The 17,546-nt window shown below is 41.8% G+C and overlaps 1 protein-coding gene across 4 annotated transcripts; it reads right to left on the bottom strand.

Annotated features, from left to right (window-relative positions):
• Positions 1 to 7,182: 7,182 nt before the first annotated feature.
• LOC123449610 (polyadenylate-binding protein-interacting protein 7-like) lies at positions 7,183 to 16,688 on the bottom strand. 4 transcript variants are annotated; one of them, XM_045126887.1, is made up of 7 exons: positions 16,582 to 16,688; positions 13,584 to 14,241; positions 13,426 to 13,505; positions 9,610 to 10,003; positions 9,449 to 9,516; positions 8,731 to 8,855; positions 7,183 to 7,719 (listed from the first exon to the last, which is right to left on the bottom strand). In XM_045126887.1, exons 2-7 carry the CDS (start codon positions 14,164 to 14,166, stop codon positions 7,443 to 7,445), a joined length of 1,527 nt encoding a protein of 508 aa, XP_044982822.1. In that variant the 5' UTR covers positions 14,167 to 14,241; positions 16,582 to 16,688; the 3' UTR covers positions 7,183 to 7,442. The 4 variants fall into 4 exon arrangements, with proteins under 4 accessions (XP_044982822.1, XP_044982824.1, XP_044982823.1 ...); XM_045126889.1 differs by having other exon boundaries at positions 8,731 to 8,852; XM_045126888.1 differs by having other exon boundaries at positions 9,610 to 10,000.
• Positions 16,689 to 17,546: the final 858 nt, after the last annotated feature.

The following is a 17,546-nucleotide window of genomic DNA, read 5'->3' as shown; positions in this document are numbered from 1 at the left end:
TGCAAGAAGTCGTGGAAGCATCTACATGAAGCGGAGTACATAGCTGCTTCAGAAGTAGCTCATGAAGGAATTTGGATGAAGGAGCTCATCACCGACCTTGGAGTGGTTCCAAGCGCGTCGGGTCCAATGACACTCTTCTGTGATAACACTGGGGCCATTGCCATAGCCAAGGAGCCCAGGTTTCACCGGAAGACGAAGCGCATCAAACGCCGCTACAACTCCATCCAGGACCATGTCCAGAGTGGAGTGATAGATATTTGTAAAGTATACACGGATCTGAATGTTGCAGACCCGTTGACTAAACCTCTTCCACGAGCAAAACATGATCAACACCATAATGCTATGGGTGTTCGATACATCACAATGTAACTAGATTATTGACTCTAGTGCAAGTGGGAGACTGTTGGAAATATGCCCTAGAGGAAATAATAAAATGGTTATTATCATATTTCCTTGTTCATGATAATCGTCTATTGTTCATGCTATAATTGTATTAACAGGAAACAGTAATACATGTGTGAATAAATAGATCACAAAGTGTCCCTAGCAAGCCTCTAGTTGGCTAGCTCGTTGGTCAATAGATGATCATGGTTTCCTGATCATGGGCATTAGATGTCATTGATAATGGGATCACATCATTAGGAGAATGATGTGATGGACAAGACCCAATCCTAAGCATAGCACTAGATCGTATTGTTCGTATGCTAAAGCTTTTCTAATGTCAAGTATCTTTTCCTTCGACCGTGAGATTGTGCAACTCCCGGATACCGTAGGAGTGCATTTGGTGTATCAAATGTCACAACGTAACTGGGTGACTATAAAGGTGCACTACGGGTACCTCTGAAAGTGTCTGTTGGGTTGGTACGAATCGAGATCGGGATTTGTCACTCCGTGTGACGGAGAGGTATCTCTGGGCCCACTCGATAGTACATCATCATGAGCTCAATGTGACTAAGGAGTTAGTCACACGATGACGTGCTACGGAACGAGTAAAGAGACTTACCGGTAACGAGATTGAACAAGGTATAGGTATACCGACGATCGAATCTCGGGCAAGTTCTATACCGACAGACAAAGGGAATCGTATACGGGATTGATTGAATCCTTGACATCGTGGTTCATCCGATGAGAGCATAATGGAGCAAGTGGGAGCCACCATGGGTATCCAGACCCCACTGATGGTTATTGGCCAGAGAGGTGTCTCGGTCATGTCTGCCTGTCTCCTGAACCCGTAGGGTCTACACACTTAAGGTTCGGTGACGCTAGGGTTATAGGGAATTGTTATACGAGGTTATCGAAAGTTGTTCGGAGTCCCGGATGAGATCCCGGACGTCATGAGGAGTTCTGGAATGCTCCGGAGGTAAAGATTGATATATAGGACGGATGGTTCGGACACCAGAAGTGTTTCAGGCATCACCGGTAATGTACCGGGACCACCGGGACCACCGGAGGTGGCCCCGGGGGTCCACCGAAGGGGGGCAACGACCCCGGGAGTTAAGGTGGGCCAAGTGGGGGAGGGAACCAGCCCCTAGGTGGGCTGGTGCGCCTCCCCACTCAGCCCAATGCGCAGGGGAGAGGGAAGGTGGGCAAACCCTAGGCACAGGTGGGCCTTAGGCCCACCAGGTGGTGCGCCAACCCCTCCCACCCTAGCCGCCGCCTCCTTTCCCATCTGGTGGCTGCCGCACCGCCTAGGGAGGGAACCCTAGGGGTGGCGCGGCCCCTCCCCCTCCTCATATAAATAGAGAGGGGTTTTGGCCCTTGGGAGACAGACTTCTCCCTCTCCCTCGGCGCAGCCCTGCCCTTCTTTGTCCTCCTCTCTGCCGGTGCTTGGCGAAGCCCTGCCGGGAGACCTCGTCTCTCCATCGACACCACGCCGTCATGCTGCTGGAGTTCTTCCCAAAACCTCTCCCTCCTCCTCGCTGGATCAAGGTGCGGGAGACGTCACCGGGCTGCACGTGTGTTGAACGCGGAGGTGCCGTAGTTCGGCACTAGATCGGAATCACACCGCGATCCGAATCGCTGCGAGTACGACTCCATCAACCGCGTTCTAGTAACGCTTCCGCTTAGCGATCTTCAAAGGTATGAAGATGCTCTTACCCCTCTCTCGTTGCTGGTCTCTCCATAGGAAGATCTGAATATGCGTAGGAAAATTTTGAATTTATGCTACGTTACCCAACACTAGCATCTTACCCAAGCGTTGCACACAAGACTGTTCCACGCATCCCACCTCTATACTGACTTTGACGTCTGTCGACTCCACTTAAGCGAACAAAAAGATCGACTAGTGACTAAGAGCATCTATCAGGCGTCTCAAACCGGTTCCAAACGTCTGATCTGTCGGACGCCCCTCATATGCAACCAAATGTAGAGCCTGCATGGGGCTGCCCGAGCGCGTTTGCGGGCTTCGGGAATCCATTGGTGATCTTTTGATGATCGAAATGTGCATATATCTATGTCCGTTTCATAGTATGATCTGCATACTTTTATTCGTGTTGCATGCTTAGTATGGATATAGGATGTCGTATATGAGATACAAGGATGTGGAGGACAAGAATTGAGGAGTGTCGCGCTCGGGCGTGTCCGTGGGTGTTTCTAGGGCCGGATTTGGTGCCCATGCATGTAGATGCTCTAATGCCTAAAAAATATTGGGCTCTTCTTAAACCTCGGTCGCCCAAGTTTTTCTTTGAATCTCCTCCATTGGTCAATACCCTCATCTTTACATATTGTGAGGGACAAACATACCACCTCGTTGAGGTGATATCATCCATCATGTCTTAATGTACAAACTTTGTGGCATGGAACAATCTTTGTACATGGGTCGCTAATATCCAATAAAGGGGCGATGAATAAGACTCCATTAGGTTGAGTTTGCACCAAATGGACAAAATTTAGTTAAATCAATCTATGTGATATAATGCAGTTTGGTACACATAGGGAAAAAAGGACGCCGGTAGCTAGCTGACGTCCCCTCAGGAGGGTAACCCGATCGAGCGAGTCTGTGCTGTGGGTGGATCTCGAGAGGAAACAAATCATTTTGTCCTCAGAAAACCGCTCCATGTGAACGCCACCATTAACCCCTTTCCCCTCCTCCACAACACCCTCTTTGTCACAGAAATTGCCATGCTATGGCAATGTTATCAGCAGAAAAAATGCCATGTTGCCATGCATGGAAGGATTGTCGTGCTACCTATTCATTAATTGTTATATTGTCAGAACAGGATTGTCATGGTGTGGGAAAATGGGACAATTGCCATGCTACAAGATAGCAATTTGTCCTCCTACAGTATAGAGAATTTCCATGCTACAAGATAGAGATTTGCATGCTACAGTATAAAGAATTGCCATGTTGCTGCTATAGAATTGTCATGGTCCACTATCAAAAGTTCCCATGTCATGTTTTTGAAAGAAAAAAAGTGTTTTTCATGTTATAACAAATATAATTTCCATCTCTAAAAAACTAAAAAGCAAATAATTTGCCATGCTATAGCACTGGCAATGTGTAAAAATTTATAAAACGCAGAATTTACCATGCTATAACCGACATGGTTGCCATATACAAAAGCCTAAGAAGTAGAATTTGTCCTGCTTTATATAACTACTTGTTCAGGATTTAAAAATGAATAAAAATAGGGAAAAAGTCAATCATTCCCTTGGAAGGGTGGTGTGGGTGAACGTTTTCATATTCGTGCACAAGATATGACATACCTGAGAGCGGTCGCTCTAAATCGCTTGATATCTGATGTCAGATCAAAAGCATTTACGAAGAAAAATAGACAACATTTGAAACTAAAAATTGTATTGAAAGTGAGGATCTTCCTTTGGTATATGCTTAGGAAGTCATATTTACTAAGGATAACCTCCCTAGATCGAACTAGCTAGGGAGCTCAAACTATAGCGTTTATAATCATGATTAGTCAATAAGCACTTTCTTCTATTGTCATTTTACAAGAGTTATGTGGCATATAGTCCCGGTGGCGTCCAACTTATACCCACCCGCAGAGAGTTCTTATATGCATGGTAATTGGTAGAGAGGGTTGCCTCGTAGTAGAGGGTTTCAGTTCTAGTTGGAGCTGCTACTTTTGTAGAAATAATATCATTTTTGACAAAAGGAATGTATTTCTTGTGAATATTAGTCATGTATATATACTCTTATTGATTCTCTTCTCTTTAGTGAAATGAGGGCCATGAGCTAGTTATAGTGGTGTTTTCTCAACTGGAGAAGGTGGTCTTGGATCGGTTTATCTAACATGAATATGGATGGCAGCATAGTCTTCGCATGAAGGCATCATGAGTTTTCTATGGAGCACATCTTCGGAGTTTCATTTCCTTGGTGTCTCTTGAGACTTTTTGTCATGCCCATTGGTGTGGCTTGTGTAGATTTGGTTGTACGCATCCTAATGCAAAAGACGAGAGCTTGGATCCTTTTATGCAAGTTGTATTTTTCAGATATGTTGCTAATAATCAATGGAAGCTTCCATTTAGAAAAAAAAAAGGCAAAATAAGGTGTAATTTGTTTTATTTAGCTACTCCTAGTTGATTTGTTAGAGCATTGACAATTAATGAGTAGGACGAATGCATTTAGTAGTGACAATTTTGTCAAGCTATATAGTGACAGTTTTTTCCCTCAATTTTTTTTTATGGGTTACCAATAAAATAATGTTTTATCTTGTTCTACCATTTAATATTAGTTTGCTAAAAAGAATGAAATTTAGCTTAAGTAGTCAACCCTGCACAATTTGTTTGTGCTCGGTCCTAGCTTGCTAGAGAGCCAGATGCCTTACTCTTTTTACATAAGTGATTAGAGATAGTGAATATATTATACCAAAGACCTATTCTACCAATCCACATTTTTTTGTTAATTTAGTAGTAGTTGGCCTTGTGTGGTAATAACTACTTTGAATGATTTGGATGCAACTTCTTATCAGAGATATTTATATCTCATGTTTGTTGTATTTAATACATGGACAAAACCTCACTTGTGTTAACTATCAACACAATGTACGCCGTCCTTCGGAATGAACCTTGCATTACTTTTGATCAGATGACTTTTTCGATATCAAACCTGAGTAGGGACGAGTTACTGCAAAATTTCAGTCTGCAACATTGATTTTTAGATGTTAATTTTACACATTTGAGATAGGCCAGTCATGTGAAGGATTAAAACAACCTAAATGATAACAACCACTCATATGGCACGAGGCAACAGGATCCACACGGCTTCATAATCATTCATTTTGCAACATCAAACATATGGCATCAACGATTTTTCTTTTTGGTATTTTAGACTTAAAAATGTTTTATTTCTTAAAAAATCCAATTAAAATTCATTTTTTAACATTAAATCCGTCTCGACGAGATCTTCAAAACTAGATCCCATATTGATATGTTTCGACAACCTTATTTTTGGGTCAAAAGTTAACATGATGTTTACACTGAAGTTGTCATGGTGTTTCCAATAAAGTTGCCACGACATATTTCATCTAGTTTTTTTTAGATTTAAAGCTACCATTGTATTACAACTATTTTTCACATCATTTTTTATTAATTGACCATGGCAAATTTTAGTAATTAATCACTGCAAATTTAATTAATGGATCATAGCAATTTATAGTAATTCTTCATGGAAAATTGAGTTTATAGACTATAGCAATTTTAGTATTTTGAGTCTTTGACAATGACAATTCTAGTATTTAGAACACGGAAAATATTTTTTCATGAACCATGGCAAATTTTAGCGCATGTATCATGTCAAATTTAAGTAATTCATCATGTCAAAATTATTTCATGGATCATGGAAAATTTTAGTAATTCATCATGGCAAATTTAGTTTTTTAATTCTTTTTTTATAACATGTCAAAATTTACTTTAAACGTAGAAGAAAGAGTAGTTGAAATATATCATGGCAACTTCAGTGTAATCATGATAACAATTTATGTGCAATAGACATGACAATTTTAAACAAAAATAATAATCAAAACATATCGACATGAGATCTAGTTTCGAAGATCACATCACGACGGATTTAATGATGAAAACAACTTTTCAATCGGATTTTTTATTTAAGAAATAAAACATTTTAAAAACTAAAAAAATGATAGGTTTCTACTAACACCATCAGTTACATCAGTTATGCATGTATGCAATGACATGACCCAATCTGTGGTCATGTGACGTGTGATCGGACGTTGCTTCCACCACACGTGTGGTGGTTATCGGTGTCCTTAAAACAATGCTGGACAATTTGATTTGCTAACTACCCCGTCCTTTCCAGTTAGATCGACAATTTGACTAATGTAATACAAATTTTATGTCACAAAAGTTATACCATTCAAAAATCTAACATTCGAAGATTCTCATGGTATATCTTATAAGATAGATAATTCATTTTAGATTGGTCCAATTATTGATCTAGGGATACACATGGGCCTTTTATACCAGAGTAGTAGGGCGTTGAGTTTTTTCCTATAGCTAGTTTTGCACAACATATACTCCCTCTGTTTCAAAATATAAGACCTTTTAGGGATTTCACTAGAAGACTACATACGGAGCAAAATGAGTGAATCTATACTCTAAAATGTGTCCATCCATATGTAGTTTATAGTACAATCTCTAAAAGGTTTTATATTTAGGAACGAAGGGAGTAGTTTACACGCTTGCGACAAGGTAGGCAGGTGAAGAGGTTAAAACAGCTTTAGACAATTTGGTTTGTTGATGACTTTTTCCTATAGATACTTTTGCATAACATATACTCCCTCCGTTCCTAAATATAAGTCTTTTAAAAGATTTCATTAGATGACTACATACGAAGCAAAATGAATAAATCTATACTCTAAAGTATGTCTATATACATCCGTATGTAGTTTTCTAGTAGAATGCCTAGAAAGACTTATATTTAGAAACGGAGGGAGTAGTTTATAAAATAAGTTTAGCATCATATTGTTCAACAACTAGCTACTCCCACTGATCCAAATTAATTGACACAGCTTTATTGCAGTTTTGTACTACCTTCGTCCAGAAATACTTGTCCTAGAAATGTATAAAATGGATGTAATTATAACTAAAATAAGTCTAGATACATCTATTTCTAAGACAAGTATTTCCGGATGGAGGGAGTACTAAAGTTGTACGAAAAGCTGTGTTAATTAATTTGGATGGAAGGGCACAAGAGCCAAACAACATACATGCCTTTAACACGCAGCAGCATAAACGCGTGCATGCAACATTTCCGCTACTACTGTAGGACAACTTATCCCCTAATTCCGCAAATTTTACAACGTATTTGCCGACAAAAAAAGCCTGATATACCAACATTACAACCAACTATTTGTCGCTGTATCATTTCTATTCTGCTACTCATCTCTGCCATATACAGTACAGGTCATTCTTTTTTTTTTTCATTTCATCTGATCATGTCCACAAACACCTAGGCGGTCCCTGCTACTTCACTGCAGCAGGACGCGGAAGAGGCCCGGCTGTGCCTGCGTGTACTGAAGGCCGTGCTCCAGGAGATACTGCTCGATGGCGGCGGTCAACCTCGCAGGGGTACGTGGGTTAGATATTATGATGGCCTGGAGCCGGCGGCCCGTGGAACGGGCGATCTTCCTCCTGTTGTTGAGTTCATTGTTCAGGACGTGCATCGCCTCACTTGCATGAAGACCACAAAGGTCGATTGCAGGATTCTGCTCCTGGATGAGGCCTTGCAACTCTGGCATTTGGATTCTGGTGAAGGCAATCAAAAGAATATTAGCCAACAATTATTTTAGCATTTACTCCCTCCGTTCCTAAATATAAGACCTTTTAAAGATTTCACTATGAACTAGTACATACAGATCTATATAGACATATTTTAGAGTTTCACTATGAACTAGTACATACAGATCTATATAGACATATTTTAGAGTGTATATTCACTCAGTTTGCTTTGTATGTAGTTCATAGTAAAATCTTTAAAAGGTTTTATATTTAGGAACGGAGGAAGTAGTAAACTTGAGCAGATAGATCATGATATGAGAATCATTTCACAACAGAGCATCCTGGTTGATCCATTTGTGGGGTACTGGACTACGATATACTCCCTCCGTTCCTAAATATAAGACCTTTTAGAGATTCCACTATGAACTACGTACGGATGTATGTAGTCATATTTTAGGATGTAGATTCACTCATTTTGCTCCGTATCTAGTCTATAGTGAAATCTCTAAAAGGTCTTATATTAAGGAACGGAGGGAGTAGTAGATGGGCAGTGACTCGCACTGATTTATTAAGTAATAATATTAAGCAACAGCACTGACTGTGACTCGAAAGGAGGCATACAGCATACTCCACAATGGTACACAAAAGATCTGGCTGGTTCTGTAGAATTTTAAGATCTTAAACTTGAAACTTCAATGCAAGTTACCCATACGAGTTGAATTATAGTATACAGAACATACTATTTTGACAATACCTGAGCAATTTCTTATCCTAAACATCACTCACATAAAACAGGTAAGTTTTCAGATGATAATAATAATACATGCAAACCAAGTATGTATAAAGAAAATCTTCTATTGTTCACTCGGATAAAAAGCCCAAGCACTGCATGCTCACCAAGAAGAAAGCCTGGCGTGGCATATTGAATTATGCAAAACTATAGACAGAACAGTTTGTATGTGCAGACATGTTCATTCTTACACAAGATAATATTATCGGAACATATATAAATGTGATATGGAGGAAATTAGTACTGACCTCTGTTGATATATATTTTCTCTAGCCTTCTCCTGAGCTAATCTGCTTTGGATAGAGTACAGCTCCTTAATATTTAGTTCCTTTGCTAAAGGATTGCCACCAGTTAGAAAAGCTTGCCTATCCTGCTAAAAAAATTAGTGGACGGCAGCATTGTGAGCAAACATAACCACAAGTTGGGAAAACAGTGCTCGCAATACAAGAGATATCTTGAGAGGCTGATATTGAAGTGGTGTAAAAATCAGCGCCAAAATCAGAGTAATTAAGATTCTGTGCAGTCCTTGTATGACCAACAGCAAACATAAAATAAAATGTTCATAGGGAATTGGTCCATATAGCGTAGCTCCAGATCGCACTAACAAGAAATCTCTTACTGTCAAATATTAGTTGACAATGATTGAGATGTAGTTTTACTGGCAGTGAGTTCATTTTAAAAACCATGAACAACTATAGTTTCAAGGCGTAGGTTCCTGTAATTGTTACTACGTACATAGTGACGACCATCACCTCATACTGCAGTAGAATAAAAGATGCTACTAAAAAATTATGGTAGTAATTAAATTATGTGCATTATCACTACTATACAATGGCTACTTTCACTAAAATAAAAATTACCATATATACTCTCTTGCAGATATAAAAGTCTATGCTACGGAAAATATCATTCACAATAATTACGGCTCAATTCCAACAATCTGGTTTCTCACAGTAGTATATCTACCTGTTCAAGAAGTGCATGTCTTAGACTTGCAAAATCATGAACTTCGTCCTTTTCCAAAAACATGTTAGCTGTCATAAGAAAATTCAAACAATAAGGCAACTAGGCAAACATGCTGCCACAGGTTCATGAAAAAAAAAACATATATCATAATTCAACACTACCCGTAGCATCTGTGTCGAGCCAAGTTGGTCCCGTTTGAACTCCAGCAATGTTTTGCAGTGTGTTGTTTGAGATCATATCATGATTACCATTGTATGGCCCAGCCAACAGATGAGAGCCTCTGCTTGAACCAAGACTAGTAACAGGCAAATTAGTTGTCTTGTACCTCCCCCTTGAAGAATCTAGGGATAAACGTTCCCTGCCAGCTGAAGGTGAAATTATATCATCTGTGAGTATGGCTGAATGAGATCTGTATGGACTGTTCGGCAGACCAAAAGCCTCTTTGTTATAGTTGGCAAGACCATTTTGAGCATATGATACTGGTGATGAGGGACTTGAATGTCCAAATGACAGTGACCTGAGATTCTGATTGAGTCGTCCATCAACTTTATTCTGCTATTGAACATACGGTAGTATTAAACAAGTGTTTAAAGAAGATTTCATGCAGGCAAACCATAGATTGTAGCTATTGCCATCAAATATTCCAAAGTAACCAATAAAAAATCATCAGAAAATATGGCATATGCAGTTTTGTTAACACACAGGCAGATAAGATACTTTGTGTATAACAGACATTTGACCATGAAACTGGCAGTGAGGTCACAAAGTATTCCCTCCGGCCCAAATTAACTGACACAGACTTAATACAGGGTTGTACTAACTTTGTACTAAGTCTGCGACAATTAATCTGGATCAGAGGGAGTATATTTGTTAGCTAAGGTTTTTTAAAACTATGGTTGAAGTGAACAAAATAGCAGATTTTATCATGAGATTGACCTCATAAGAAAACAATTAAACTATATTCCGTACATTCTAGCGTATACACTACTTGATTGGTTTCAACTAATAGAGCACGACACCTGAAATGGAGAATTAACACCGACATATAGTTACTGATACAAAAATAGGAGTTATAAGTCCGAAAATCCCCTTCGGTGACCGGGCTCAGATGAGCCCAGTGAACAGTACCACGATTAAAAATAGAAAAAAAGGTCAAAATATTCTGATTTTTTTGCAAGAAAGATGTGCATGTGTGTGATGTTCGTGCAAAATTTGGTGATATTTGGACATCCGAGTAGCGCACGGCAAAAAAGACAAATCCAGGCATGAATAGTGCTGTTTTTCAAATGTTTCTCTCAGACCCGAATTTTTTTTTGTCATGAGTTCCTCGAATGTTCAAACTTTTTCAAATTTGGCACGGACATCACGCACTCAAACATCTTTCATGGCAAAAAAATGGATTTTTTTGAAATTGTTTACTATTTGAATTTGCGGTACTGTTCCCTCCCGGGCTCATCTGAGCTCGGGAGCCAAAATGCTGCTCTCTATAAGTCAGTTTCTTCTATAATGGAATGGCTCCAAGATAATTAGAGTGATCTGTCGTAGTCACTGTAAATATGAGTCATCCTAGTTTGTGGGCTTGGAAGGAAGTCCAATGAAATGCAACCGAAGCCCAATGAAATGCAAGTAATCCTGTGAGACCCACCACAACATGTTTGGTGAGACTGATGCATTAGTTGCACAGTAGTGTATTTATTACAGATAAATAGGCGTCTAACAACATGATATTTTCTTTTTTATCAGTGGCTTGCAGTCTTTTACACCAAATGAAAGTTCCTATTAGTTGTTGCAACTGAGGACAACACAAAGAATTCACCAAGTTTTACATTGCTTTCATATCATTACTCAAATAACTCCTACAGTATGTAGTCTCACAATATATACTCGTTATATATATACCTCAGTGCCGATACCATGGCAGACTAGTTTCTGATGTAAGACGGTGTTTAGTTGCTTGCCACAATTTGCCACACATGTGTTAGGCATGTTTGACTTTCTTAGAGCAACTCCAACAGGCGCGCTATCTAAGCGGCGCACTGGAAAAATAGCGTTTTTAGCGCGCGCGCACCCGCGTTGGCCGGTCCAGCAAAGGCGCTAAAGTCGTGTGCGCTGGAAAAACGGTTGCGCGCACGGAGTGAAACGCCATCCTGCGCTGGTTATTTCAAGACCCGCTCCTGCGAGCAACACAACACTCTCTCTCGCACGAGCAACACAACACTCTCTCCCGCCCCGCGCCGCCGCCAGAGAAATCGCCCAATGGAGCGCGCTGACGACATCCCCCTCGCCCCTCCCTACACCCGCAACCCCTCCCCCACCGCCGTCGTCGCCGCAAATCCTAGCGTGGGGCTGAGCATCGCCGCCGCCAGCACCGCTCCTCGAAGTTGTGGCCTCGCGCGCAGCTTGTTCATGGCGCCACGGCCGACCGCGCTTGGTGCCGTCACGCCGTCACCCACCGTCAAGCCACGGCCCCCAGTCAAGCGATCGAAAGCGGCAGTCGCGATGGCGGAGACAAAGTCCCAAAAGAAGAGGAAAACGGACAACACCGGCATCCGCCGCGAACAAGGTGCTTGATGAAGTGCCCAGAAGGTATGATTTCGCCCTTTTTTTGTTGTAGATTTTTTACATAAAAATGGATAGCTTAGTTTTATTCTACATGATTTGTAGTTTCGATAATGAGACATATATGTCAACTATGGGTGTCGGCTCGAACAATTCTCATTGGTCTCAAACCAATGAAGTGCATTGGGATGATGAGATGGATGAGGATGGTGAGGGTATCGTCGAGGCACCGAAAGGAACAACGGGCAACTACACCACCAACGAATGGCTTCCAGTATGCCGGACATAGCTTCGCATGATGCCGTTGGAGATGGTCTCATGGATGGACGCATGGCTCACAACGAGGATGACGAATCGTCTTCGTCCTCGGGCGAAGACTCGAACGAATTAGAGGAAGAAGATGAGGCATGATTGTTCATATGTCATTTGTTTGTGTGTGAACTTTATATTTGTCGAGATCTTCGTTGGATGATTTTGAACTATGTCATGCAATTCAACTATGCTATGTTGCTTGAATGCAAAAAGAATTACGTTTCAAATATTGCATAGTAGTTGGCTGCTCACGCGCGCAGCCAGACACGCGTATGCTCGCGCGCGCTGCATTTTGCAGCGCCTACTGGAGCAGCACCGCCGCGCGCTAAAAAAGGGCATTTCGGCGCTGCAAAAAAAAAATAGTGTGCCTGTTGGAGTTGCTCTTAAGCCAGTGTTTGGATCTTTGCCAAACTTGTAGCACACTACACCATCACAGCACCGTACCTCACATGCCATAAATATAATTTCTTGCCAAATCTTGCCACTTGCAGGAGTCGCTAACAGATGGCCATGACACAAATTGTCGGTTGCCAAACAATTTGCATAAAAATATGGCAGCGGATAGAAGCAACCGATAAGGTCAGAGACACATGAGATCCCTATAACATCAAACTGAATATGCATTCCTGACTAGGGAGTGGAAGTCCTAGGCTCCTAGCTGTAGAACCAAAGGTCGAATAAGGAACTAGGAATGGCAATACATGCAAAACGCCAAAACTTGACGAGTAAAAAAGCATAAGCGCGGGCGACATCGACCTGCACGCACGTGGGCGGTGAGGGGGGTGGGGGTGACCTTGCTAAAAGTTCCATGTTTTTTTAACTGACATCTTAGCTGGTATTAAACCTCTGCATGGTTGGTGTAAATTGTAAAACTATACACTGGATGTACCTCATGACCATTATTAAAACATATCAAGACTTTTGCTGCTCTAATATATGAGAAAAACACCAGTTAGCTTACAGATAGGGCCTGGTTAGTGCCATATCAATTTTTTCCTTTTATGGTTGTTGTGTACCTAAGCTTAGGGACAGTTGGAGCCTCAGAAGACTATAATTTTAAATGAACAATTTGAGATGTATACGATGATGCATTAATGAAGACAGACCTCCAGCTGAGTCATGATGTCCATACTTGACCTAAAGCTACGCCGGTTTCTGTAATAAGCATCAGACTGCAGTGGGGATCCTGAAATTGCAAGGGGAAAGGTTAGGGTTAACAGAACCACCTTCAGTATAGAAAATTACACTCATCAAATCAATGTACCAATGCTAGAATCTCCATTGTAGTGACTAGCATCCCTTCTGTTTGTACCATATTGTCCACCGTTTCTTACTGTCTTTACCCATGGAGCAGCAGTTGGACTCATAGTACTTGCAGTGGGACTCATAATAGTAGCTTGCGGCTGTTCTTGGCCAGGAAATTCAAACTTCCCTCGTGTACTTAGCGTGTCCCTAACAAATGGAGAAGCATGGTGCTGCATTCTTGATGTCTGGTTTGGAGAAAATAATGAAGCACCAAAGCCATCATTCATTGACAAGCCCGTGAGTGAAAGACTGTCAGGTCCAGGAGTCTCATCTTGGCCAAGAACGTTGAAATCAGGGGTGATATCATCTGGAAGCTGTTGTTGCCAATACCGATGTGCTTCTTCATCAGGGTTGCTTGGTACAGACTCTGGTTGGTCTGCGCTGATTTCCTTCGAGGACTCTGAAACAGGAATCTTGGTTGTGTCCGATCTGTTTGAAGCATCACTCACACATCTAAGGCATGAAGGAACAAATTCTACCGCGTTAGGATTTAACGAAGTCGTCCTGTTTATCAAACTTATTTTCCTTTCTTCAATGGACATCTTGCTAATGAGCAGATGCAGCAATTCAGCAGAATTCAGAATTTGACACAAGTGTCTCGGGAGATTCTTCTAGTCCTATCAAATAGAACCGTGAAAGGTAGAGTTAGATTTGAGATAATGCCAAATTAACAAAGACACAAAGTGCTTTGCAAGAAGTACAAAATTGTCTCAAGTACCACAATTATGTGGAACTCAAAATGCATTCACCAAATCATGATGAAAAAACCTCAGGGTAACAACTTCTATGAGTGTGGTTTGCACACAAAGAAAATTGCACATTTGCACAACACAATATATGTGATCTTTCTAATTAGATATCTCAGTTCAACTGGATAGATGAAGATGAGCTGGTATTCCTATATACAACATTACAACCAGAGGATTCCCCGTGTGTTTGCTGCGGTAATCGATTGCAATACATTTTGAATGATTTGATTGTCTAAACATGCATATTTGAATTAATAATATATGAACTAAAAATAAAAATACATTTTATATATTTGTATTTGGCATTTTGACTATTGCATAGTTGAAAAAAATTATTTATTGAATATAAGTGGCATAATATAATGCAAAAAAAATCACATGCATGTTGAGTGGAACTTTGATGAGGTGGCATGTGTGGTGAGGTGGAACGTGTGCATGTGATCAACTAATAATGAAAAACTTCTTTTTCATGCATGTTGTGGTGGGCCTTTGATGAGGTGGCATATGTGCATGTTAACATAATAGAGGTAGTCGGGATGAACTATTTAGGTGTATACTCCCTACGTTCCTAAATATAAGTCTTTTTAGAGATTCCACTATGGACTACATACAGAACAAAATGAGTGAATCTACACTCTAAAATATGTCTATATACATCAGTATGTAGTCTATAGTGAAATCTCTAAAAAGACTTATATTTAGGAACGGAGGGAGTAGGATATAGGATATGGAAGACAACATAGAAGTCGGACTGTTCTACGAAGTACAATTGGTACACTTTCTAGTATCGACTGAGGATTAGAAGTTATGAAACATTTATGACATATCAAACTTTGCCATGTGAGGCTGCACATGGTTAGCAAAATCAAACAATCAGAACTTAAACAAAACAACTATCCAATAAGCTGTAAATCCAACATAGCAAGCAAAATGCACGGGCGGGGACTGAGACGTGTAAAGAAAAATCTATTTAACATAGAAATTGGCCCCTTCCCATTTTACTGTGGAGGAAAAATGGAAATGCTTGCCTGCAATTGAATCTAAGAAGTTCACACCCGAGACAACGAAGTAGACACACCAAGGTTCCACTTGAGAACAGGCAAAAGGGAACAAAACAACAGACTTGTTGCCAACAGAGAGAGACTAAGCTGCTGTGCTAAGCATCTCAAACCATTCCTAGTCACTCTGTAATGGATTTCCTAATATGCATGGAGAAAGAACAAAATGTGCACATTGGATACTTTTGGAAACAGAAGTATCAGAGCACAGAAGCATTTCTCGTGAGGGGTTAAATTACGAGCAACAAGTCCAGTAAAAGGAAAAGGCTGAGAATTATAATCACCAAATAGCTGCAAGCACTTGTAACCAATGCAGATGATAATAAGCAGGATACTTTTTTTATATAAAGGGCATATATTAATATCACAAAGATACCAATGACACCCAGCAGGATACTTAACATATTCGCAATAGAAAAGCAACGAAACACCCACAACCAGAAACCAGTGGGATTCCCCACCCCATGGCATCTAGAAGCACCTAGAACCAAGCTATAAAGGGCTCAGGACATGAACTGATTCAGTTCCAACCAGCAGCTCAGCGATCCCCATCGAACTGATGTGGTGCTTCTATGAGGAAATCAAAGCAAGCAAGTAGCAACTAACAATAGGAAGTCGAGCGTAACAGCAAGCACTGAAGCAACTAAATTCAGCAGGCTTTAATCCGCAAGCGGACTGTACCACGCACGCACACCTACCGAATCCAATCCAATCATTATAATACCCAGCTCGCCGCAGCTTAAAAAAAAACCTACACGGGGACTGACAGCTTGAAAACAAACGAAATCGAGCGCCGAAACAGCTGAATTCAGCAGCTCCGTCACTGAGCCCACAAAAACCCCCCCACGCGCGAATCGAGCGCTCGAAGCCCAGGTCAATGCAATCGACGAGCGTCTAGAAGGATCTAGCGGCGTCGGGGGCGCCTGGACCCCGACGAGATCGACGGAACTGGCGGCGCGCGGCGGAGGCCCGGCCCGTGACGCACGTACGTACGCACAAACATGCGACGGCGCTCGTCGCCCACCCCCCGCGTGCTAAGCTGCGCCACCACCTGAAACCACCCCCGCCGACGCGGCGCGCGCCCGCGGCGACCGTAATTGCTGGATGCTCCGACGAATCGAGAAGCTTCCAGAAGGATTGGAGATCTCACCTTCGCCTCTCCTTGCTTCTCCGCCTCCGCTGCTCCTCCTCTCGCCCTCGCAATTATTTTCCAGTGATTTTTTCCGGCCCTCTCTCCCTATCACTCTTGTTCGCTGTGTTGACTCGCAGCCTTATATTATTCGCGGACGCGATAATATCCCACGGGCGCGCCCCGGCCCTCCGATCCGCGGGCGGGCGCGCATCGGGCCGTCCGCGCGCAGATCGAGCGCGCCTCCGGAGCCACCGAGCCGGGTCTGGGTGACACGCGGGCCCGGTGGGAGGAATGGCGTCTGCTGTGGCGTGTCTGTTTGTCCCGTGAGGCGAGCCGTGGGCCCGGCTGCCGATTTGACGGGTCCGGGGTTGGTAGCGGGCGTGTGCCGCTGGGTGGTGGGGCCGTGTGGCGGTGCGGCCCGCGTGTCAGCGTGTCCGGAAAATTGCGCGCGGGCTGGTGTGGTGGCCCTTCTTTTTTCTGGTTGGAGTGGGGTCACGTCCCCTTGGAGGTGCGAGGGGGCGAACAGTGCACGCATTTCTTGTAGTACTGCATGATTCTGGGTTGCACGGTATCCTGTGGTCCTGCCTGTGCACGTCTCGTAGGCCAGACAGGAGCTATTGCGATGCCGCTTTGTATTCCGAGGGTTTATACAAAGTACTCCATCCGTTCCGAAATATAAAACCTTCTAGAGATTCCATTAAAAGACTACATACGAAATAAAATGAGTGAATCTATACTCTAAAATATGTCTATGTACATTAGTTCATAGTGTAATCTCTAAAATGTCTTATATTTAGAAACGGAGGGAGTACTTAATGCTACTTTTAAATACATCCTTCGTTTTTAAATATAAACTTTTTTAAAAATTTCACTAGCAAACTACGTACGGATGTATATATAGATATATTTTAAAGTGTAGATTCACTTATTTTGTTTCGCATGTGTTCTTTAATGAAATCTCTAAAAAAACTTATATTTAGGAA

The sequence above is a fragment of the Hordeum vulgare genome, chromosome 4H (assembly GCF_904849725.1).
Source record: "Hordeum vulgare subsp. vulgare chromosome 4H, MorexV3_pseudomolecules_assembly, whole genome shotgun sequence".
NCBI classification, from domain to species: domain Eukaryota; kingdom Viridiplantae; phylum Streptophyta; class Magnoliopsida; order Poales; family Poaceae; genus Hordeum; species Hordeum vulgare.
Note: the sequence above shows the minus strand (reverse complement) of the source record. Positions and strands in the feature narration are given on the sequence as shown.